This window comes from Phyllopteryx taeniolatus, chromosome 8 (assembly GCF_024500385.1).
Source record: "Phyllopteryx taeniolatus isolate TA_2022b chromosome 8, UOR_Ptae_1.2, whole genome shotgun sequence".
Classification (NCBI taxonomy): Eukaryota; Metazoa; Chordata; class Actinopteri; order Syngnathiformes; family Syngnathidae; genus Phyllopteryx; species Phyllopteryx taeniolatus.
The window spans coordinates 15,520,152-15,545,700 of record NC_084509.1 but is presented as its reverse complement, the minus strand read 5'-3'; the positions used below and the strand labels follow the sequence as shown (position 1 = coordinate 15,545,700).

The following is a 25,549-nucleotide window of genomic DNA, read 5'->3' as shown; positions in this document are numbered from 1 at the left end:
TTTAATAAAAAACATTTAATTAGTACAGTTCAGTTGTATTTAACTTTTAACTACAATACATTTGCATTTAATCTTTTCAAAGTGTTAGTTTTCAAACACTTATTTAGGTCAAATTTTTAGTAAACTTTTATGTGCAATACATTTGAATTGAATCATTATTTAAGTACAGTTATTTTATTGTCCTATATTTAAGCGCAGTGTGAATGTTCTAACTGTGCATATTGTTATAGTGGCTTGCAATAAGACTAAATATACATTTTAGAAATAAACCTGTACCTATTTTTGAAGTGGTACTTGATGTAAAAAGTTAGAGAACTACTCTGATACATGATTTACAGTATAATCACTACTACTAGAAGTCGTTACAAAAACTTCAAGATATTCAACTCTAACCTGTTATCAATGCGTATTTGAAAAAAGTCAAGTTGTGTATCTTTATTGCACAAATTTAATTACAAGCTGAATAGCCGTTGAGTGCATCTGCTGCTGTTTGGTTAAAGACGTGACTACTCATTGCAGCTTGCCTGCAGCTGTACGAGTGTCCAAAATGTGATTTCCCATGGAGGCAAGTGAAGGCGAAGGATCCAATCCAAACACAAAAGTAGTAATAGTAATCAGTATATACCCATCTGCCTGTCATCACTATTGGAAGGCTAAGCTAACACTACTCTTCTTTTTTTCTTCTTCACATTCACACCTACGGGCAATTTAGAGTTGTCAATGAACCTACCACGCATGCCTTTGGGATCTGGGAGAAAACCCACGCAGGCATGGGGAGAACATGCAAACTCCACACAGGCGGGGCAGGCGATTGAACCCCGGACCTCAGAACTGTGAGGCAGATGCTCCAACCAGTCGGCCACCGTGCCGCCTTGAATATTGATGTTTATGATAAACTAAAAAGGTAGAATTTGAGAAAATTCTCCCATTTGCTGAGCTAGATAAGGTCCTTAAAAACCTTCTTTACAATTATTATCTAACATGTAAATTATCGCTAAGCTTTTACTGTAATTGATAAGAACATTTATCAATATTTAATAAAGTTTATCATTTCGACCGCTTCAATACTGCTTCGTGATCAAAAGCTTCACTTGTGTCACCCTCCACTTGATCTATACTGCAACCTCGGCTGACGCTGACAGCAGTGATAGTACTACTGGCATGAGCGCCTATACCTCCAAACTGTGAGTTTTTGTCCTCCATTTTGTCCTCCAAAACGATCCCCCCCCCAATGTACCATTTGCAAACTTCGTTAAGATATTAAAAATTGGTATGAGAGACACAAGGCATGTGACCCTAAATGTGATGAGGCCCCACCAACCCCCTCACAATCCACATCCACACAAGAGAAAAACATCAAGTGTGAAAATATTCCTTTATATACAGGAGATAATGTATGTATAATCAGGGTCTTCTGGTTGACAATTTTTATTGGACTGGTCCTGTCAGGACACAGCAGTTCCATTGGAGTGTTCCACCTGGCTGAATATTTAAAGATATACAGTAGAGTGGAAGCATTAGCATGGCATCTTTAAACAGCACAAAAGGGCAAATATATCAGCATAAAGAGCACAAATGTGACGTGAACAGGAGGCATTTAGAATGGAAATAAGATGCCAACAAAAGAAAGGCTGCTAAAATGTCTCTTCAGAGAAGGTCAAAGTTAAATTATAATTCACTTGACAGATTCCCTTGTCTTCAAGTTAATTGGCAATCACTGACTTAATGCCTGGGACAGAGCCTATTTAGTCATTTGGGGGCCCAGGGAAAATTCAATGCCATCCATATCTGTGTACTTCAATGATTTTCAATATTAATATTTATCATGAACTAAAAAGCATGAATTTTAGAAAATGTTATTTCCTTTTTTTTTTGTCCTGTTTGGCTGTTAGGTCAAGCGGAAAGGAAGATCTGTATCCCTTTTTTTGGCCCCACACCCAGTGAATAATTCCCAGGGGTGTGTGCCTGCATCCATCCATCCACCCATTCATTTTCTGAGCCGCTTCTCCTCACTAGGGTCGCGGGCCTGCTGGAGCCCATCCCAGCTATCATCGGGCAGGAGGCGGGGTACACCCTGAACTGGTTGCCAGCCAATTGCAGGGCGCATACAAACAAACAACCAGTTGCACTCCCATTCACACCGACGGGCAATTTAGAGTCGCCAATTAACCTACCATGCATGTTTTTTTTGGGATGTGGAAGGAAACCGGAGTGCCCGGAGAAAACCAACGCAGGCACGGGGAGAACATGCAAACTCCACACAGGCGGGGCCGGGGATTGAACCCCGCTCCTCAGAACTGTGAGGCAGACGCTCTAACCAGTCGTCCAACGTGCCTGCAGACACATGCAAGTGAACTGACACCATTTCGCATGCACAATAACCTTCAGAAGTGTCCTGTAATTGCTGTGCCCGGGAGATGGGACAACTCCCACACCAAGGGATCCAGGGTGGTCCACTGGCCCCACCGAGGCGCTCCGAAAACCGGCCATTCGGAGGAGGCCGCAGAGACCCAACGCCACCCGACCGCCAGCCAAACTACACCCCCCTACACTGCCCCACGTGCCCCCAAGGGAGAGTCAGATGGCCCCCACCAACCTGCTAGGCCCACAATGTAGCCAGTCTCTGCCCAGCCCGAAGGCAAGACGGTGTCTCCTGGAAAGGACGGCGGATAGGAGCGCCTGACAAGGGAACGATAAGGTGTGCGACGCGGAGAGCAGCCACGGGGCATGAGAGCGGAGCCACCACACCAAGCAGCCATCCAGCCAGAGGGGCCCAGCCCCAGGAAAACCCATCACCACCCTATTACTATGACTGCCAGGTCCCCAACTGGCAGTCATTGGCCCAACCCTGTGAGAATTGGGGGCTGCCAGGCACTGCTTCCCCACAGCCAAACTGCCCCCACCCAAAACCTGTTGCCCTCTAGAGATAAGTGTATGTAGTGCATTAAAAAGAAAGGGGATGAGTGTGTGTCATCCATTAAAATTTTGGGGGGCAGGCAAGATTAGAGGGGCATGGTGGTTAGACCAGGAAGAAGCACTGACGTACTAAAACCCGGTCTGACACCTGCACTCTCCCGACCCTACACCAGGCCCCCAAGAAACCCTGAATAGGTGTGTGTGCCTGGATGTGACGAGTGAAAAAAATATTCACACTGAATGGTGTGAGTGTGCTAAGTGAGTGATTAAGAGGCATGGCTCCTGCAGGTTGGGCCCATCCGGCGGGACAACCACAGGGAGAGAGGGCCGCCACACCCAGCCCCGCAGTACAGACCCCCCCCCCCCTGAATTCCAGCCAGCACCTGCTACCTGCCCGGTAAATTATATTTCCGGAGCTACATAAAGGCCTTAAAATTAACAAGTGAATCGTCTCAACACTTTTACTGTAATTGAGAGGAAAAGTAATCAACATTTAATATAGTTAACCATATCAACCGCTTTCATACTCACATCTTCGTGATGAAATGCGTCACTCGTGTCAGACATGCCACATCATCTCTACTGCATCCTTCTTGACTGACACTAACAGCAGTGCTACTGCAACTGGCTAAAGCATCTTGCACCTGTGGCTATTGCTTTTGTCAGTTAAGCACATGAGATGTCACCGTGAAACAGGTTGCAACCTTTGGTAATTTTGATTTAAAAAATAAACGTTTGTTTTCATCTCATCTTCTCTTCTCCACTGGGATTACTCAGCTTCATTTTCCACACAAGACCCCAACTAGTTTGTTTTGCTACCCTCCTTCTGAGTCAAGTCTCCACATGCGCAGTAAGAAGATGGAAGTCCATTGCATAAGAATGGAGGGTGGAGAACAGGAAACGATCATGATGGATTAACGAATTAATTAATTAATTTTATAAAGCTAAATAAGAACTGTTATGTTCATGTTCACTGCAGATACACGTGCAGGTCTGTGTTGGAGCAATACTGCAGGGGATTTACATGCCCGAAACCGGAATATAGTCATCACATGACTCCAGTATTTAGACTGTCTCAATAGGATCCTCGGGAGATGACAACAAAAGGTCACTGCTTGCAGATTCACTGCAGCATTGCACTGAGGCACACACACTGTCGTCAAAATGGCTTTGCAAATGTCTTGGTTGTTAGTGACGTTCTTAACCGGAGTCCATGAAGAAAAAAGTACTATTGTGCTGACAGCACAATGATTCCAGGTCTGTGTGTGTGTCTGTTTGTATGTGTATCCACTGAAGAGTCACAAGTCTTGACATATCGAACATTACCACGCCATAAACCATGGGCCACAATATTAAGGACACATGCACAACGTAATGAAAACCAATAGAAGAACTTATTTGATTGACATGGTCAGAGAGGTATTCATTTATTAATACATTATGTTTATTGTTGTATAGTGTGCATACTAAGTTTCTAAAATTTTGGTTGGTTGATTTAGCATTACTGTCCTTGTGAAGGCATAAATACTGATTGAGCTCATATACTGGATCTCAATAGACTGGTTGATTGAAAAACTGCAGAACAGCACTGCGTCATACTGAGAGGTGTGTCTAATATTTTGGCCTTCTACACAGTAAAAACATGCAGTTGGAAAAAGCTGTCATGCAAAATCTTACCATTTTGATGTCATATAAATTCTCCTTCAACTACTTTAAAAAACTGAAATACTGAATGACTGTGGGAAAGGCAGAGGCACCTTGAAGCTGCTGTTAATGTCAAGAAGGAGAGTGATGGAGTGAAGGTGATCGGCGCATTTAAAAAGATGGACACATCAGCGAGATAAGCACGGGGCGATTTTAGCAGACGGATGAGTGCTTTCAAAAAGAGAGGGGATCCAAACGGTGTTGGTCTTTTGTGGAGGTGTGCTCCATGTAAATAGGAAAGAAGCACACAGCACATTAAATCTCTATGATGAAAGTCCATCCATTTTCTTTACCGCTTATCCTCACTAGGGTCACAGGCTGCTGGAGCCTATCCCAGCCATCTTCGGGCGGGAGGCGGGGTACACCCTGAACCGGTCGCCAGCCAATCGCAGGGCACATAGAAACAAACAACCATTCGCACTCACATTCCCACCTACGGACAATTTAGAGTCTTCAATCAACCTACCACGCATGTTTTTGGCATGTGGGAGGAAACTGGAGTGCCCAGAGAAAACCCACCCAGGCACGGGGAGAACATGCAAACTCCAGACAGGCGGGGCCGGGATTTGAACCCCGGTCCCCAGAACTGTAAGGCAGATGTGCTAACCAGTCGTCCACCGTGCCGGCATGATGAAAGTCCTAATTGGTTCATGATATGGAAAAGAGAAAAGTGAAATCTGTTTTCCAACCATTCATCCATCTTTATATACCACTTACCCTGTTCAGGGTCTAGGGAGGTGCAGCCTATCCCAGTTGATTTTGGGTGATAGGCGGACCACCACCAGGACTGGTCGCCAGTCAATCTCAAGGCACTGTACTGACTATCATTCACACTCCCATTCGCAAAGTCACTGAGTGGGAACTGAACTCAGGTTTGCTAAACCAAAGTCAGGCAAGTGAACCAATATGGAGTCAGTGTCCAGTCTGCTGTGATCGGTACTGAGTAGGACTTTGGATGAAAATTACCCAACAGCAAATAGTACAGACCCGGAACCTTTTCTCCCCAGGACACAGTACTTGAAAAAGGTTACGTGACTTAAAAATTACTTGGCGCGATCTTCATTGGCGAATTCCACAAGGGCAGATCTGCTGTGACAGTCTTATGCCAATTAAGGTCCCAGGTAACAAGAGCCTATCCTAGTCGAGACTGGTGGCACATCATGGACTGGTCACCAGTTGATTTATTTGATATATTGTGGGTTTTTCTGAATTCTGTTTCTGCAGAGTAGTAACACTCATATTGTTGGAAAATAGTCCATGTATAAACACTTCCAAAGATATTGGAACACGAGTGTGTTGTCTACTTGAATGAACACCACAACTCAAATTGACACCTCCACCATCCTTGAGGGGGAAAAAAAACCAGTTCTCTAATTGCCTGTGATATGTGTTTAAAGATGCTGTTAAGTGAATTTAAAGATTTTTTTTCTAATACATGATACATGTTTGAAGATAATTGCTCAAAACATACTAGTAGTACTCAATTGTGGAGAAACAGAGATCTGTGACTTGTGGGAATGAACACAGCCAATTTCAATCATGTCCAATCAAAGCGACTACTCTCATCCCCTTTAAATGTGGCACAATGACGGTCTCGCACTGAGACATCTCTGTGCAGAAGAGGAGCATGCGTAATCGCAGCGATCCGTACGTGAGTTGAGCATTGTCACTCCTCTTGGCCGGTGTGGCAACGCACAATGTGAGCGGGTACACTTATTAAATACAGAATATGCTTGTGATAACAGCTGCCAACTTAAATATGTTCCGCAGACCTCATCTATCCCCACCCGATTGTTGGTATTCACTTTGCCGGCCAGAGGGATGATTTAAAAATATGATAATGATGATGATAATAATTCATTGATTCCTACAATGATTCAGAGGGTTTGATGCCAACTGTTAACATATTTGTGGGTGGTGTGGTGCTGAGGTTAAGAGTACGCGCCCTGCAACTGGATGATCGCCGGTTTGTATCCCTGCTGGAGCGCATGTCATCGTTGTGTCCCTGACACTGACACTTAACCAACACAACCCCCGAATGACTGTGGATTTTTGGCGGTGGTCCGAGAGGCTGTTGGCGCACAATGGCAATCACGCTTCTGTCAGACTGCTCCAGGGTAGCTGTTGCTACACTAGTAGCTTACAACCACCAGGGTGTGACTGAGGAGTGAATGAACAATGCGCACAATTGTAAATTGTCTTTGAGTGTCTGGAAAAGCGCTGTATAAGTCTAATTGGTTATTACTATTGCTATATTCATGCGCTTTCAAATCTGTCTGTGCCACTTTCAAATTCATCAAAATCACCTTAGAGCAGCTGTTTACCAGGTGTAAATTTAGACCGACTTTGCACCACCAAATTGTCACTCCGCCGGGTGCATGTCAAAGGATACACCCTCACTGCACCAGAATGCCCAACTTGTCGCAGACAGGTCTGCCAAATGGTCAAACACGTGAACCTTGCACTTGCACAAACATCAGGATGCGCCATCTACAAAAATAGAGCTCTTAGCGTTAAAATATTTTTTACCTTTTCAGTTTTTCAAAATCTTTTGCGGGCCATGACTAAAACGGGGCCGGGTGACGCAATTGGACCCCGGCGTGAGTCCCCTCTCCTCCACTATCTAAGAACTTGAGTGCCTTCGGGAGCAATTGTAACGTGCAGTAAGCTGGGTAGCTATGCCTACACCCTAAAAACGCATCTTCCCTTCAGAGAGTCCACTGGCGTGGCCGCTTTAGAGTGCCTCGTTGTCAACTGTGAGTATGTGCATAGAACCCTGAGAAAAGCGGAAGAGCAAGATGGAATTAAAAAAATGTCTAACATAACAGTCAGCGTGTGGCAGAGGTGGGTAGTAACGTGCTACATTTACCCCGTTACATTTCCTCATGTAACATTTTCGATAAACTGTACTTGTCAGAGTACTTTAAAATGCACTGTACTTTTTACTTTTACTTGAGTATTTATGTGAAGAAGGATCGATACTTTTACTCCGTTACAATGATCGAGATGCCATTTGCTACTTTTATTTATCCATTCATGAATGTGCGCGTCTATTTATAGACTCCATCTTCGACTTCCACATAGGGCGGCCGTTGTGCCAATCAAACGTGTACACTAATGTCATTTGACTCCAATTCACCAATCAGACGACACAAGGCAGTCACATGACCACGCACGGAGCCTTCGCGAGCCAATCAAAATGACTCATTTTTGAAAACTTGCCATGCGAGTCTGTTCACAGACCAAAACATAACAGCTTTGTCATGCAGCTCTTCAATTGTGACTGCCCAAACTTGAATATTTCAGCCCAATTCTAACTTGAGAAAACACCTTGCGCTAAGTTGCAGATGTTTCTATTGTTGTTTTGGCAGTGGATATGGCAACACCACTATCCCTATGGTGTTGCACACCCACACACAATCACTAAGTCTGTTCAGCAAACAGCTTCTTTCATTTCAGTGAAAAAAGAAAATAATGTTTCTGTAGGTCCCAATGTATGTGTTGTTGGTAATTGGGCAGTTAAAAATGTATATGGTGGCAGGTGCGTGTCGACTCCCATATATCATATCATTTTTTATTTTATTTGACTTTCATGCTCTGATTTATTTTTTAAATCAGAAGTTACTCACAAATTACTCTTTACTTTAGTTTTTCATTGAGTACTTTCTTACACTTACTCAAGTAAATATTTGGATGACTACTTTTTACTTTTACTTGAGTCATATTATTCTAAAGTAACAGTACTCTTACTTGAGTACAATATTTGGCTACTCTACCCACCTCTGGTGTGTGGACAGGGGCTTTACGGTGGCGTGGCCGCTTTAGAGTGCCTCATTGTTGCCACGTGGAATACCCTTTGCGATGTATTCCAGCCACCAGAGGCTTTAAGTGGATAGATTTGCACAGGTCAAACATGTAGTTATTGTGTCGGCATAAAAAAATGCTAGACAAAGTTCCATCTATTTTTCCAGGTTGTAGTTGTGGTTGTGGACAGTTATGTATGTAAAAAACATTGTATCATTAAAAACCTCCCACTAATAAGTGTCGTAACCCTAATAGCTGCCATTACTCTCTGCAGTTGAGTAAATGAATACAACTCGTTGAAGAAATTTGCTAGTAAAAGAAAATATAAATGCTTTTCATAAGATTTGAGCTAAATTTGAGCGACAATGTTGAATAGAAACATTTCAGAGTGAGCTCTTTAAAATGGTTTATGACGTCCTGTCTTCAGTACAGTCCCAGATTTCAGACTAATATATTCTAAGTTTGTGTTTTGCAAAAATGAATACATGTCATGAATAAATGTCAGCGCAACTCGGCCGATGCGAAGTGAAAGGGTCCTCGGGCTCTGTGCAACCTATCACATTCAATTGAAGTTGAAGGGCCTTGACATTTAAAAGAGCACATGTCAACTGCTTATATAAATATATAAGAACGTTCTCCCTTTACTGTGGACCGATTTATTTGTTTATGCAGCTGTGTTTTAGTCATATGAATGTTTGTTGGCCTGAAGTCATTTATGAATATTTTCCCTGTGCGTGTTTACATTGATATCAGAGGTTTAAAAGAGGTGAGGAAAAGTCATAGTAAATATGACACGGAGTCAAAGATGTCAGACAAGATGCAAAGGCACAGCAATGTGTACTGTATGCACTGAAAAAAGGAAGTATTTAAAAGAGGAAACACATTTGAATGACTTAAGTAAGCGAACATGTGACGATACATCAAATAGGTTAATCAAAAAAAGAGTTCAGGTTGTTCTTTTCTGACTTCGGTCAGCGTCTTGTAACATACATTTGTCAGATTTAAAAAAGGAACTTGTTTAATGTTTATTTTTTTTTCCCAAGAACAATATAACAACAATATTCAGTACTGATAATCCAACAGAGGGCAGGAATAATTTAAAAAGGCGGGGAGAAAAAGAAACAGCACACTGATAAATGACTTGAAAATACTGCATAGTACAAATGGCCCAGTGGCTGTTTGTCCTTTGCGTGTCCTGTTCAGAGCAGTACCCAGGGCTGACATGAGACAGACTCATCAGTTTTTCCATGAGCAAGGAAAAGACAAATCTGCCCCAGGAGATTCCAAAAAAAGATGAGTCAGTACCTCCGTCCAGCGTTGGGCGATCTGGCAACAAAGCACCGGCTGGCCACTAAGATGAATGTCTGCAGGGTGCGTGTTATTCAGGTTCGCTGCTATTTGTCATCTTGTCCCACTCTAAGCTCTCTTCGCTGGGCGTGGGAGATGGCAGGGTCCCGGCTGCCTCCCCGGGACGCATTCGGAGCCCCTGAAAGCGTCTGCACTCGGGGCAAATGCGGATGTGGCTGCAGCCTCTGGCCACCAGCGCGGCCTCCTGAGCCAGTCTGTGGGAGAGCGGCTCAGGCAGTCCCGTGCCGGCGCACAGCTTGCCGTTGGCGAGGCCAACGGCGGCGGCGGCGGTGGCCGCCCGCGCCCGGCGCTCCTCCAGGGGCAGAGGCCGCATGACGGACGACGTTCGGCGGCGCCTCACCTGCAGGCTGTCGTGACACAGGACGATGCCCTGCAGCTCGCGCAGCATCTCCTCGCACACCGACTGCTGGAACACACCCACGGGTAGAGAGAGGCAGAGAGAGATGGAGGAGAGGGGATGAGAGCGGGAGGGAAAGGCAGAGAGGCCACACTGATCACACATTAGAGGTTTAGATACTCGTCACCACGACAAAACGTAGATGGAAAAACTGTTTGAAAATCGACTTACCAGACAAACATCATGTTACCGTAATTCCTCAAATAGATTACATTTTTCCACTTGAACAAATGAAATAATTGCCTCACCACCAACTAGATGGCCCCTTGGTGGTTCAGTACAAAGGCCTATTTGAGGAAGTACGGAACACACAACAATTAAGATGGACTTTTTCAAAATGTTTTAACAGAAATATGATACAGTACACACAGATTCACTAGACACTTTATTAGGGACACCTGCACCATCTATTGAAATCCAGTACGAGCTGTATTAAAAGGTCCACCTTTAGAAAGGTAATAATGCTCCATTTTGTTTCTAATACACCCTTGAGATAAAGTTTAATTCAATCTGCAACCTCACTCATATCTCAAAACTGTCGTATCTCAAATCAACGTCCCCAATTTAAATGAACGCTGATGGTAAATTTTCGCCAATCAACAGATGTCCGAAAACCACGTTTACATTATAAATCCAATTGTCAACACAGGGGGTGGTGATGGTAATATTGCATGGCATGCTGATGGTGTGCACATGCACATCTGAAGGCGTCCGTGGGTGGATTTAATTTTAAAAATGTGAACAATTAACAGTTTAACACGGAGCTCATTGAAAACTTCTTTTTCAGGTTTTTGCGCATTGAAGGGAAAGTAAGAATAGGTGGATGCGTGAAGCTTGTGGGATTGGAAAAATCTGCAAATAAGCCACATCTTTGTTCAAATCAGGGGTTGAAACCGGGGAAAAAGATCGCAGCTTAAAGTCCCTGTAAAGTGAAAATAAATGTCTTCTCATATGACACACCACAGAGTAGTGTGTTGTTAAAAACTCTGCCAAATTTGAATGACTAAAAAAATAATAATAATAATTCGATAAGTATATAAAATAAGGCTTCAAAATTGTGAAAAATAGAACTGTTCTCTCCGATCATAGATGCTATGGGCATGTCCACTGAATGTGCGAAAATATGCCCTGCTGAAAAATGCCCTACTTCTGATAGCAACTTTCGTGTACCAAACATACCTAAACGTTTGAGCTGTGAAAATATATCGGTTTAAAGCCTCCGATGGCTGGAATATACATCCGGGCAGTTGTAGGGTGGAAAGCAAGAGGTGCCAGCCACCAGCTTGCTCATGAGCTAACAGTTTTCCGGGGGTCCTTTTTAGCTGGTGGACGGGCGGCGGGCTCGTCCACGGCGTCATCTCCTCGCTTGGGAATTCAAATAATGACACTGAGCTGTTCTGTAAATTGTTGCATCCAGGGAAGATGCATTTTTGAGGTGTAGGTATTGCTACTTAGCTAACTTCACACTGCAGTGGTAGAAATGGGCGTAGTATAAATAACTGAGTAACTCGTAGTTGCGCCAGATAATCCCTGATGCGAATGAAGACCCACAAGTTATTTTATAGTGGGGGAGGGAACACTCATGCCAGATGCCCAAGTGCGTCACTGGGCACCGTTTTAGCCAGGCTCCCCAAAAAATCAGGAAAACTAATGTGTGAAAAAGGGTTTGATGGTACAGCTCAACAATTCAGTGGAGTTCGCTGTCTTTTCATGTTTTCCGCAATGATCTTCAAACGTGTATTCATGACAAATCTCTGAATTCACTGTACAGGGTCTTTATTACACATTTTATGGTAATACCCAATTTTGTAACGGGCCTCATTTCATTGTAGCTACAGGTGAATCTAACCAAGTGGTCATTGAGTGTAAACATACTGTACACCAAACATACTGTGCATGTACAAATAGTGAGTTTCAACACTGCTTGATAGTTTTCAAAAAGAAGGACTCACAAGTTGGCATTTGACTTTCACATACTGCATGTTTATTGAAGTAAAGTCACAGTGTGGAGTCCAGTTGAAAAAAGACAGTCATCGAGTATCACTTGCAAGGCATCACATGAGAAATGGGTTTAACACTCCAAGTGCACGTCTCGATTCTGACGACGAATCGAAGAAATCAGCTCAGCATTTGAACTGATTGCGTGGAAGAAGGCAAAACTAGAGCTGCGACACTGTTAAAACTTCGCAATCTGAGACAAGGCTACATTCAACTGACACCCTGATAACTACACAATATCAGTGTATAGCAACTAGAAATCAACAGTCTTCTATGTTACAGTATAAAGTGACACCTACAGTATAAGTTGCACTGTTGGCCTGTTTACCAATGACGATGTGCACACAGTGGAAGGCATCTAGTACGCTAGCTTGGATTCAAGGTTAATAATCACACACATCTTTGATGAAAAGGCTACGACTGCCAGCACCATTAATTCACCAAGAAGACCTGACTCCATTCAATAAGACACACTTTATGCAATATACGGTATATTTAGGATTCTAATAGAAATACATATATCCATGTAGACTGAGTGAGGTAAAATCTTTGGTTTTGTGCTCATTGTGTCTGGAAGCAGACGGTGCCTACGTGTCAGACTTGCTCAGTGTGGGGGGAGTCTGGCGGCCCCGCGGGGGGTGGGGGGTCGCCAGGGGGGGTAGACGGAGACAAAGCAGATGCAGGTTACATAGGCCTCTCTCACCTCACTTCCTGGCACATGCCTCAGCATCCACACAAACTCCAGCACCGCCATGAAGATGGCCACCAGTAGGCCGCACACCAGCACCACGAAGATGCCGCCGATGTTCTCCATGCCAAGACCTGCGGCAGTAAGCGGGATTGGAAGGACAGCAAAACGCGGTCAGATGCGAAATGTATAATCAAAGCAAGAATATTATTGAGACAAGAACCTTTGGCCCGGTGGTCCTCTTCTTTGGGACACTTGCCGCCATCCCACCACTTTCTCTTGAGGATCTCCAAGCGATTGTCCTCCTGCAGCTTGAGGATGGCCAGGTCAAACTCATCACGGTACACAGAACCTGCAGTCAAAATGGAGGCACAACTCCAGTATATTCATACCTACAAATGTAGCACTTGTCAGAGTAGTTTTAATGAGACATATTTTTTACCTTTACTGATTTTTTTGTGAAGAAGAAACATTATGTTTACTTTGTTACGTTGAGCTACATTTCACTTGCTACCTGCATTTGTTTTCATTTGTCTGAGAGACTTCTGCCATGGGTGCTGTCACATGACTCCGTTTCACTAAATCAGATGTAACCACGAGTGACATTTGACTCCATTTGACCAATCAAACGTCACATGACCACACACGAAGCCAAGTTGTCAAAATGACTCATTACGTGAAACATGGCTGGAATCTCCATTTACCTTACAGACTACAAAAAAGAACAGCTATGTCATCTGTGACTGCCTAAAAATTGGCGAAATTTTAGTTTGCAAGAACTCCACTTCGAGCTTGAGTAACATACAAGATATTGTCGCACGTGAATGCAAATTGTAGTTCTTGCGACCAGATCAGACCTGTTGGAACACTCTGTTTCGTGCTGAAGAAAGTGTTGTGTGCATTCAAAAGCAGCAGGAAGAAAAAGCAATATGCAATGTATGCGCAGCACTGAAGATAAAGGTGTAAGTTGGCAGAGCTCACATAGTTTTTGAGTAATGAAAGGGATGTCAGCATTGCTGATAAACATGGGTGGATTCAGATATCAAAGTTATATTTTTGTCTATATGATGTCCAAGTGCTGATTAAAAAAAAAAAAAATCAGAATTTACTCACCAGTTACTCAGTACTTCAGTAGTTTGTTCCACCGAATACTTACTCAAGTACTGGTACAGTAATTATTTTGAGGCCTATTAAGTACTTTTACGTGAGTCATGTTATTCTGAAGTGACAGTACTCTTACTTGAGTAAAATATTTTTGCAACTCTGCCCACCACTGCCTACTGTTGAGCAAATGTACCACAAAACAGTTAGGAAGGAGAGGCCAACAACAAGACAACCCCTATTACGGAATGGTATGCATGTCTCCCAGCACGGTGTCAAATTCGAGGAAGAGATACCAGGAGACAGGCTTGTTAGGAGGCCTCGATGACACATTTTTAAATGGTGGTATAATGCTTTGTCATCCATCCATCCATCCATCCATTTTCTGAGCCGCTTCTCCTCACTAGGGTCGCGGGCGTGCTGGAGCCAATCCCAGCTGTCATCGGGCAAGAGGTGGGGTACACTCTGAAATGGTTGCCAGCCAATCGCAGGGCACATACAAACAAACAACCATTCGCACTCACAATCATGCCTACGGGCAATTTAGTCTCCAATGAATGCATGTTTTTGGGATGTGGGAGGAAACCGGAGTGCCCGGAGAAAACCCACGCAGCCACGGGGAGAACATGCAAACTCCACACAGGCGGGGACGGGGATTGAATCCCGCACCTCAGAACTGTGAGGCTGACGCTCGAACCAGTAGTCCACCGTGCCGCCTACTTTTTCAGCATTCCACTATTTTCTTTTTTTGCTTGACCTATTTTAAAACAAACACATTTATCAGATAACAAGAGCACACCGAGAGCGCATATCTCCACCAAGTTTAAACATTTATCAAATGGGAAATTATACCAGCACCTAGTATTTACAGTTGTTATAGAAAGAAAACATGTCCCTTTTAAAATAGCAAATTTGTTTATGATATACAACAAATGAGGTTGCACTAAATATTTATATTTTTAATTATTTTGTAATTACTAATTAATGAATTATAACCTGTACAATTAAGTAGCTCTGCTATGGGTATATGTACAATAAACTGGTGGCACAAGTGTGCACACCCTAAGACTAATACAGGTACTGTACTTTGTTCAAGCACCTCATGCTTCAAATACATTCCATTACATGTTTTTGGGTAGTAGTCGATCATAATGGCACATATTGACTATCCCTTACAAAAGTGCTGTCAGATCGAGAGAACATCACTTGTGCACAGCTTCTTCATTTGTAACGTTCCTTTCTTCCCTTCATTTGGTGATTTCGACATATGCTTTGGGTGGTTGTCATGCTAAAAGATGAAATTATACATTTATTTGGAGATGTTCGCAAGTCCGTCTATCTTGATTTAAGACAGTTCCAGCTGAAGGGAAAACAACACTAAAGCACTATACTGTTACCAGCTTGCTTCAATGTGGGTATAGCAATGTTTTAGTGCAAAATGTACCTTTCCTAATAATAGTGGCAAAAAGGTTCAACCTTGATTTCATCAGATGCTCGCAACTCAAAACACTTGTATCTCAAATCATCTTTCCCCATTGAAATGAATTTAAATGCCTTTCATCTGTTCCAGCCTCCCCAAAAACCCAACAGAAAATGTTGTTTTTCGTCCTCTTTGATATTGTACTTTATAAAAACTTTATAACATATAAAACAGATAAGTAAGTATCTTGGGGTCTTGGTCACGAGTGAGGGACGAATGGAGTGAGAGATCGACAGGTGGATCAGTGCAGTGTCTGCAGTGAGGCGAACTTTGTATCGGTCTGTCATGGGGAAGAAAGAGCAAAGCCAAAAGGCAAAGCCCTCGATTTACCGGTCGATCTACGTTCCTACCATCACCTATGGTCACGAACCGTAGGTCGTGACCGAAAGAACAAGATTGCAGATATCAACAGCAGAAATTAGTTTCCTCCGCAGGGTGTCCGGGCTCTCCCTTAGAAATAGGGTGAGAAGCTCGGCCATCAGGGTCGAGCCGCTGCTCCTCCTCATTGAGAGGAGCCAAATGAGGTGGCTCGGGCATCTTGTTAGGATGCCTCCTGGATGCCTGCCTCCCTGGTGAGGTGTTCTGGGAAAATCCCACTGGGAGGAGGCCCCAAGGATGACCCAGGACAAGCTGGAGAGACTGTCTCCTGGTTCGTCTGGGAGGGCCTCAGGATTCCCTCGGAAGAGTTGGACAAAGTGGCTGGGGAGAGGGAAGTCTGGGCTTCCCTGCTTGGGCTGCTGTCCCTGCCACCCAACCCCGGATATGCGTAAGAAAATGGATGGACATTGTGCTGCTCCTGCTGGTGTATACATCTTGGCCACCTGGGTCAGTGGAGTACAGACATGCCTTTCCCATTATGTGTTAGCTATTAGACTAAGAAGTGATGTTCTTGTTTTAAATGTAAGTGTAGTTCTCTTTTGTTTCATGTTTAGTGTGACAGTAAACTTCAACTGTGAGTGGCATTAATAGCTGGAAGCCTCTTTTTGAAGAATCATTTATTATCTGTCAAACTGGTGTTTATTGAAGTGAGAAATGAGATTTCTGTCACTATCTAGCGCTTGTATCGCAATTTTTTTTTCCAGAAGTCAAAGCAAAAAAACAGCCAAATGACAGCTTCTTTCTCGAAAAATTCGGAAATCGGGTCACTCATACCTCAAGGCACTACTATACTCAAGTATATCAAGTGCAACTTTCATAAAATGGTGTTTTGCCAATGCACACCAGTTATCCAAGGAGAGAATTCAGTTTGAGACAGAGACAGTATGAAGTGTAAAGATTGAACTTAGCTGTCCTTGAGAGGAATTTAAACGAATCCTGTTTACCTTTGTGTTTCCCATCCATCTAAACATTCCCTCAACATGTGTTCAAAGTAGAAGTGACGGCAGACATTTGAGTCTCCGAGCAGCCAGCGAGTCGTGGCGCAACAGGGAGCCAAATTTCAAATTCTCTTATCTTGCCTTCTCTCATCAGAGCATGGAAAGAGACGCTCTATCAAAGCTTAGTTGAGTTTGTCTCTATATTATTTTTTTTTGCATCATCTTTCCTCCCGCATGACAGCTACTAATAGTTTGCCTTTGCTCAGGCGTTACTTTTCAATTTAACTTTTTACGCTGAATACTCCAACTAATTCACTCGCTCCTCAAGTTGGTTTTGCAGTGTCGTAATGAATTGAAGAACCATCAGATGACTTCATTTTATACTTAACTTTTAATCTCTTCTGTCGCCGCCCCCCACCAACTCACCCAGTGGCATTCCGATACCGTAGCCCTTGGTGTCGAGCAGCCCGCCAATCTGTGTCAGGTTGCAGTTCCTCTGGCGATAGTACTCATTCATGGTGCTCTCCAGCAGATAGGCGTAGTTGGAATTGAGGACGCGGGCAATGCCCTCCTCCGTGCTCTTCACAAACACGCTGGGTTGCTTGGAATGCATGAAGTTCCACATTCGTTGGTACGTCTGGTAGCGTGAATTCTGCAGCGTTGTGAGAGATTGTATCATTAGCAGTCTCATTTTTTGCCACAGGTGGGAAACAACAGCATCCCAAGTGAACCACAGGATTTGTTATCCATCTGTCGCATTTGTGTGCGCAATACAGGGAGTATAGTTTTATTTGGATCACATTCAAATTGTTTTTTTTTTGTGATGGACTTATGACACTTTTTGTCTACTTTTCTTCTTCACTATTTTTTTTGCTGTATCTTGTGGCATGTTGGTACCAAGGAAGTAAGTTGAAGTGCTTTATTTAAGAAGTATCACCTTTTATTGTCATGAACATGCATGCATGTACACGGAATTTGTTCTCTGCATTTAACCCATCACAGTGAACACATACACATGTTAGTGGAACACACTGGAGCAGGGGGCAGCTGAAGCGCCGGGGGAGCATTTCGGGGTATCAGTGTCTTGCTCAAGGACACCACAGCCGTGAGTCCGGGGGATGTTGGCAGATGGTCCAGTCAGGGTCTTGAACCTAGGTCCCCCACGGTGGCAGGCGGTGATCCTAACCATGGGCCACGGCTGGTAAAGTTTAGGCAAAGGTAGTCCTTTGCTGCCATCTTGTGGAAACTTGGTGCCAAAGAACTTTGTTGACGTGAGTTGAGATGCTTCATTTAGAAAGCAGTGTTCCATCTCATGCCATTTTAGTGCCAAGGAAATAGAAGTATGTTGAAGTGAGTTAAGGAGCTTCATTTAAACAAAAATAGTTTTTGTGGCATTTTGGTGGCAGGGAATGATTTTGAAGTGAGTTAAGGAGGTTCATTTAGAAGAAAACAGTGGTTTCCTACCATCTTGGGGTGTCTTGGTGCGAAGAAACTACGTTGAAGTCAGGAGCTTCATTTAGACCAAAGTAGTGCTTTGCTGCCAGTTTAAGGCATCAAAATGTCAATTACTTACAGATCTTCGCTATATACAGCAGGACCATGTCCTACACTGTGCGTTTTGAAATGTTACTGTACAAGGATGTTTTATGATGGCAACTGATGGACCGTGTTTTCTAGAAAAAAAAAATGGATTCAACTTGACATGAACTGGCTTTTCCAGCAGAAGTAGCAGCAGTGTACATTTGGCCAATTTATGTTCAAGTTTTTTTTCCTCTGCTCTCCTCGCTGAACACATTTTTCACTTAGAATTCTAACTTTCCGTCCTCTTGATCTGAGCTTGTCTTTATTGACATAATTAACAGTCTAGTGGGCAGTAAAGCTCACAGGGAAGCAGCCAGCAGGACAAAGTACTGCTTCACACGATATCATTCTTCACTGCCTCGCTTCCCCTGTCACATGCTCTTTCTCTATTTTCCACTGTTTTTTCTTCACTAAAGTCATGGTGGGTGCTTCACTTGAGACTTGCCTCTTCATCCCTGAGGAGAAAGCTATTGAGTAGTCGTGTTCAAGGAGGCAGGAACCCTGTGATTCGCACTAGACAAGAAAGTGACCAGGGGGATAACATCACCGACGAACCATCGATTCAAAGGACTAATGGGTCAATTTGCACGTGTTTTTTATTGACTGATCACCATAAGCAATCGATCCAAAGCAATGATGTGCGTGAGCGCTGACCTGGAAGAAGGTCATGGTGGAGCCCCCGTGCATGGTGCCGTACTCTATGGCCGTCTGATCCGCAAGGTCATCCACTGACTCGATGGGCACCTCCATCCTCTGAACGGTGAGGAAGGCGGCCAGGTTGGCAGTGTACGACGAGATGATGATTAATGTGAACGCCCACCTGCGCAGAGGAGAGCATATGTATCCTCTTATGCAAATGAGCAGACAGGTGTATGGAGATAAATAGCGCGGGACAGTGAGGAGCATTACAATGATGGAGCACCTTTGACGAGAAAACATGGCAGCGCGTTCATGAGGAGGGTATGAATGAAGATGACAATGTCGGCACGGGATGAAAGGGGAAAAACATCCTGCTGAAATGAATAAGACATACAGTAGAAAGATGTGTGAAGATCAAATAAAAGAAATGCTGAAGGGTCCTGTGTTTGATTTAACATCTACATCTCAGAGTGCCAAGAGCCACAAATTATCAATGAATGATTAGGATCATTTTATGTTAATTGACTAGTTATTTACTTGTTTGTATTGTAAATGCTTTTATTGTCATGCGTTACACACTGTTGATGGTTGTTGGATCTTTATTTATTCTAGGTGGGCTAATTACAAAGGGCAAAGAGACTGCTCATGAAAATTCGCCCAACTGGGGTTTAAATACGTACAAATGTTGATGAAGGTACGCTGTCGCCTTTTACAAAAGCTTTACAAATGCTGCACTATGTACAACGTACTAGTATGCGCAGCATCGTAAGAATAGGTTGTGACCACGGCACTTACTGTTTTATACTTCTGGCCAAGTGTTTTTCATACAAATATTTACTGTAATTATGACTTCACTACTGCATTAGCTTCCGTTAGTTCTAGCATTTGTCCGTAGTTACAAATTCGGGTTACTTCACCGTCATTGGAATAGAACTCTGTCATAAATGGAAGATCCGCTGTATTGTATTTCTGCAAAAAATGACAGGGGACGTTTATTTTTTTTGCAATAATATAAAACAACTTTATCTGGATTTTAGAATTTATATCAAAGGAATCTGGTTTGAAACAAAAAAAAGGGAAGATTCTGGAGAAATGCACAAGAACCCTGAGAGACTGAGCGTAAAAGAAAGGGCCTTTCTATCCCTGACCGCCCACGACTTCTTCCTTGGCATACGTGTACGTTTGAAAAATGACAAACTGTACATAATAGGACATCGTTAGACACATTATTATATCATATTATAAGCAGGGACAAACTTGCCATTAGTCAAACACAGGCAATTGTCTGGGCTGCCAAGATTTCCATGGGCCTCCAAACGTCTCTTAGGTCAAAAAAATTATAAATAAAGTTTTCTTCGATTTATTCATTTATCTTCCGTAGCGCTTCTCCTCACTATGGGTCGCGGGCGTGCTGGAGCCTATCCCAGCTATCTTCGGGCGAGAGGCGGGGTACACCCTGAACTGGTCGCCAGCCAATCGCAGTAAAAATCTCTATATTGTAGTCAATACTTTTTGTCTTGAGTTTTTCCAAAGCTATTGCACATCACCTGATGTCCTCCGGTGTTCTTCGGGGGTACAGTATTTTGAAAACTGCTTTATGAGTCGACATCCAAATCTTTATTTTTTTTTTGCCCAAAATTTGTCTCAGTTTTCATGCATCAGCTCATCTTTCATTGAGTTACAAACGGTCTGTATCAAATTCACCCGCTTGCTACGTGACTCGGCCACTCATTTTCCAGAATCGAGTGCCGAATACAATACAAAGCATTCCACGTGAGTGCCCAATTTTATTTTTTATCATCACACCACGCGTTTATCTGAAGCAATTAAAACGTTTTTTGTGCTTATTGAGTACGACGACTGTTCAATAAGCCACCATGGGCTCAAAGAAAGTTCCTTTGATCAAGAAGACAAAAAACACCAAACAATCAGAGGTGCGATATTTTACCAAACCACCTTTTTTTCTAGAATTTGTGATGTAATATTGGCTCTATGGTGCCTCAGTAAACGTGAAATATGAATTAAAATCTGGACACTGACAAAACAACGGCCTTTTTTTTAAATTAAATTGACACTTTTATATTAAGTCCATGTTAGAGAGTCACTCTATGAGGTTTAAATAGCCAAAGTATGAGACCTTTAAAAAAACTCAGAGCGAAATACAAAAAGGGCGGATTACCCTTCCAAAAAATAACCTCTCCTCTCTCGCCCCTGTCTTTCATACACCATTAAGAGTCTTCAATGGCTGTAAAATGTATGTTACTGTTCATGTATCCATTTCATTTTTCATTCATATTTTTCGGTATGATTATTCTCGCTGAAATTTATTTTTATTGTATTTATTTTATATTTGTGTATTTGTTTGTTGTTACTATTTTTGGAATGGATTCATTGGACCTACATTATTCCCTATGGGAAATATTGCTTCAGTTTTCATACGATTTGGTGTTAGACTTTTTTTTAATCATGAAAACCAACGTTCCACTATAGTGTTGTTTTAAAAAACGTCCATACTGACAAATATTTCCCAATATTTATTTTTAGGCACTAAAGTGTCTCATACAATGGCACAAAGACACAAACATTATTTTTTTTAAATCTGTTTTCAATAAAAAAAAGAAGGCAAGTAGTTCCTCGAAAATAACGGATTTCCATGAAACTGAAGGAAGAAACCTCCAAGGTGATAAATGCTTTTGTTCAGCTGATACCTGAAGGCATACTAACAAATTAACGCCGACGAATGAATGATGACGACGAGATGACCGCCCACCAACTATGATGAGTGCACAACACTGACCACACTCCGCTGACACAGCGCGTGGACAACGCCCTGGGAGCAATGGTAGACCCTTGCTGCATGAAGCCCCCGACAGGGAACCATAAGCTGTTTCCGAGGGAGTACTGGTTGATGAGCAGGTTGCAGCGTCCTTTCAGGCAGGGGTGCGGGTTGTACCACTCGTAAGGTGTCAATCTGTGGGGAACATGACATGCAACAGTGTACTGAGCTGGAGGCAAGCAGCGTGAGTGGGAATGCAAGTGAGTTAAAGTATTGGCATTAACATAAAACAACAGAGAAGGAGAGGGAGTTTAAATCCAACTGGTAAAAAGCCTTTTATTGCCTCCAGAGTGTCTACTAACTTCTCATTCCTATGTGCTTGCCTGCTTTAATACGAAAGTTTGCAATATATGAAAGAGTTCAGAAAACTTAAGTTTGTAGTGATAACTTTTTTCATTAGTTATCAAGTGTAAAGATCAGCTAAAATGAGACGAAATTAAGCTTGAGATAAAATACAGTATATTAAATGCCAATTATGTACAGTATTTTCATCTATTAAACTGGACTTAAGAGTCTTGCAGGATGCATCCTTCAGTCCCAAAAATACAGCACACTATTTGGGCTACTAAGTAGTCTCAGTAATATGTAGCTGCGACAGTACTGTACTAGCACTCCATTTTCTAAGACCCGCTGCACACTGAACGACACGGCCGAAATCGACTGAACTGTTGCGCAGTGTGGGGGGTTTCTGGGTTTTAAGCATAAGCCAGAACCAGCTGGCCGGCGGCCACCCCGGCACCGGCAAGCTGTACCTATACAGTATATGCAGTATATATATACTGCAGGGATCTTGTTTGATGTGCGTCCCGCGTCATAAATGCACAAAAATGATGAGAAACGCAAAAAGCTTTGTGAATGTGAATGAAGATGAAGGAAATATTTTTCTCTCTCGAGGTTTCGTCATTTTAGTTTGAACAAATTGAACACTTCCAAAACTTGTCGTAGAACAAAGAATATGTGTCTTATTCCTAGTCAGCTGGTCCAAGCTCATGAATGCACAGCCATGAAAACTAATGTATTAATATGTCACAAAATGCCAAAATGTTAGCTGTTTAAGTGAAGATGCACAAAGGCTGTTAAGTGGGAAGTTCGCACTGAGAGCTCCTATTAAAAGTGCATATAATATCTTAAACGCCATAATAAATCCCACCACCCCGCCCCCAAAAAAGCAAAAAAAAAAAAAAAAACAGGGTTTTGAACAAACATAACCTCTAAAACGGTTGAGTTAAGATTTGTGAAATTAAACTATGTAAAATAGTTTGAGACTTCACTGTTGTGTCAAGATGCCAAATAGAAAAGGGAAACTCTAACTTTATTTTTCTTAAGTTCAGCACTTTATTTGAACACGTATAACTTTCTTTTGTATTTTATTGACCTGCTCTTATTGTTATATGCAGCCCTACTTTTATTTAGTAAATGAGAGAACATTACACAGTTGTGCTCAAATGTTTGATTACTAGGGCAGAATTTGTAATATATGTCTTTATTATGCTTTAATATCATATCGACGATACTATCGTTTATCGTGAAAGTTTTTGTGAAAACATATTTCTCTAAAGAAATTTGCTATTAAGGGAGGTCTAAACACATAATATATTGATAGAGAGCCAGCGCAATGGATAACACAAAAATATTGTACCAACAGTATGAAAGATTAATGGTTACAGAGTAATAACTGTAATAAAAATCTGCAATATAGTAGAACCGTGAAGCAAGAACTGCGATGTCATGGAGGATTACTGTATCTGTATTCCGTGATGATAAATTGCAGGGACTCACTGCTCCAGGGCTGGGACTCATTTTTTCCATGACATGTGCATCCCGGGACTCACATAGTCTCAATTGTAAAATGATCAATGACACTGTATTGTGTTTTACAATAACACTTTATTATATTCATAATTTTATATGTACCTTTGGCCAGAAAGTAAAGTGCAGAGTCTCTCTTGCCAAAATTCCCACCCGTTTCCTATCTTTGTGATAATTGCACCATGTTTTTGTGGTACAATGAATAAAACAAAATACAGTACAGTATATTGAATATGGAACCTCTAACCTAATCACAGTTTTACCATTGCAGTGTGCCTGTTGATGTGCACTGCTCAATCGCTTGGTGTGTGCGCCCCACCTCTGAAACTCTCCCTAATAAAATCTGTCATGTTCCTTCCCTGGTTGTGAAAAAATCCTCAAGCACCATCTGTTCACCAAAGCATACCTTCAGTAATAGGAATACACAGCTAATCTACCATGGTACACTTGATGATCTCTCATGGCTCACCAACGTGCTGCGGCACAGGGGTTGGAAATCACTGCTTTACACTGGAAATTGGATGGATTTTATTAGATTGCCTCCTTTTGAGTTTCAGTTCTCAATCTGAGCACTCGGTGTCAGTGTTACGCCGAAGACCCGTTTCAGGCAAGAGACCATTTCTTCTTTCTTTGGTGAATATGATCACCTGTAGAGACTGAGTGAAAAGGATAAAAATATGTCTTTGTCCCCATAGAACTAACCACAAAAACACTATTCTGCCCTCTGGTCTCTTCTGTCTCCTTTCTCTCACAGCAGACCTTTTTACAATGACTTCACACGTCCTTCTCAGTGGTAGATTTAGTGATCTCCAACGGCGACACGCGCAAACAAACCCTTTCATGTCATTTGACAAAAGCAGAGAGAAATGAAAAAAAACGGGTAAATGGCTTGAATGATGATTTTAGTCGCCCTCTCTTCTGCCGTAGTTTGAATGTGTGAAGTGTCAGTCAAAAGAAGATGTTACGTGATGTAAATTGTAGGAAGGGAGTCAGAACACCGGCCGTGACTTAAGAGTTCAGGTCACTAGATAAAAAAAATGACATGGTGGGAATTAATACATATTTAACATGATCATTGAGGGAGTGGCTAATTAATTGATTTTTCTGTTGCTTGGATTAATGGCACAGATGTGCTCTTATGACTGTAAAATAGCAAGCTGAAGAGTTGATGCTAGGTAGCACTCTAACCATTATGTTTTGCTAAATTACTCAAAGACAACGAACCAAAAGAGCTATATAAGTGTAATGCATTATTATTATTATTATTATTATTATTATCAGTTTATTTTTGAAAGGGGACAATGCAATTTCATAAAACACATGAAGTACACATGGTTAAAAAAGCCAGAATTAGCCAGAAGGCTAGTTTTCATCTGTAGTCCCCTGGCCATGATGTAAAAAAGCAGTAAAATACATCTACAAGACAATATAATACAGGATACATAATCAAACTATACTATTAAGAGAGAATAAAACCATAATTTTTTTGATCATAACAAAAAGACAACATAACATACTTGTCTTTTAGTGTTGGCAGCTATAGGTGTTAACTAGCCACATTTTCAGTTTTTTTGTGAAGGCCTTGTATGTTGTAAGCAGTTTAACCTCCTCAGGTACTGAGTTCCACTCACCAGCGCTCCTCACTGACCAGGCATTATTATTACATGCTTGTAAGAAAATGTCTTCCACAAGCCTGATGATGAAGTGGCTACAATGTCAGCAAGTAGTCATGCAATCTTCTAATAATTTGAATTACGAGTTTAATTCACTCTATGGCCACGCGCATAACTCAAAATACTTATAACTCAAATCATCTTTCCCCACTGAAATGAATGGGAAGGACATTAAGCTTTTCCAGCCCTTCATTAAAACACCAACAAAAATGTATGTAAGGTGTTTTGTAATATGAACT

At 42.2% G+C, this 25,549-nt stretch overlaps 1 protein-coding gene across 2 annotated transcripts in view; it reads right to left on the bottom strand.

Annotated features, from left to right (window-relative positions):
* Nucleotides 1-9,424: 9,424 nt before the first annotated feature.
* grik4 (glutamate receptor, ionotropic, kainate 4) overlaps nucleotides 9,425-25,549 on the bottom strand; it is a 408,097-nt gene continuing 391,972 nt past the window's right edge. For both annotated transcript variants that reach the window (XM_061782686.1, XM_061782687.1), the window contains 6 exons: nucleotides 21,790-21,963; nucleotides 19,008-19,173; nucleotides 17,199-17,424; nucleotides 13,099-13,227; nucleotides 12,891-13,009; nucleotides 9,425-10,198 (listed from right to left, as the gene is read on the bottom strand). In XM_061782686.1, coding sequence (XP_061638670.1) covers nucleotides 9,803-10,198; nucleotides 12,891-13,009; nucleotides 13,099-13,227; nucleotides 17,199-17,424; nucleotides 19,008-19,173; nucleotides 21,790-21,963 — 1,210 coding nt within the window. In that variant the 3' untranslated portion in view covers nucleotides 9,425-9,802. The remainder of the gene's footprint in view (nucleotides 10,199-12,890; nucleotides 13,010-13,098; nucleotides 13,228-17,198; nucleotides 17,425-19,007; nucleotides 19,174-21,789; nucleotides 21,964-25,549) is intronic.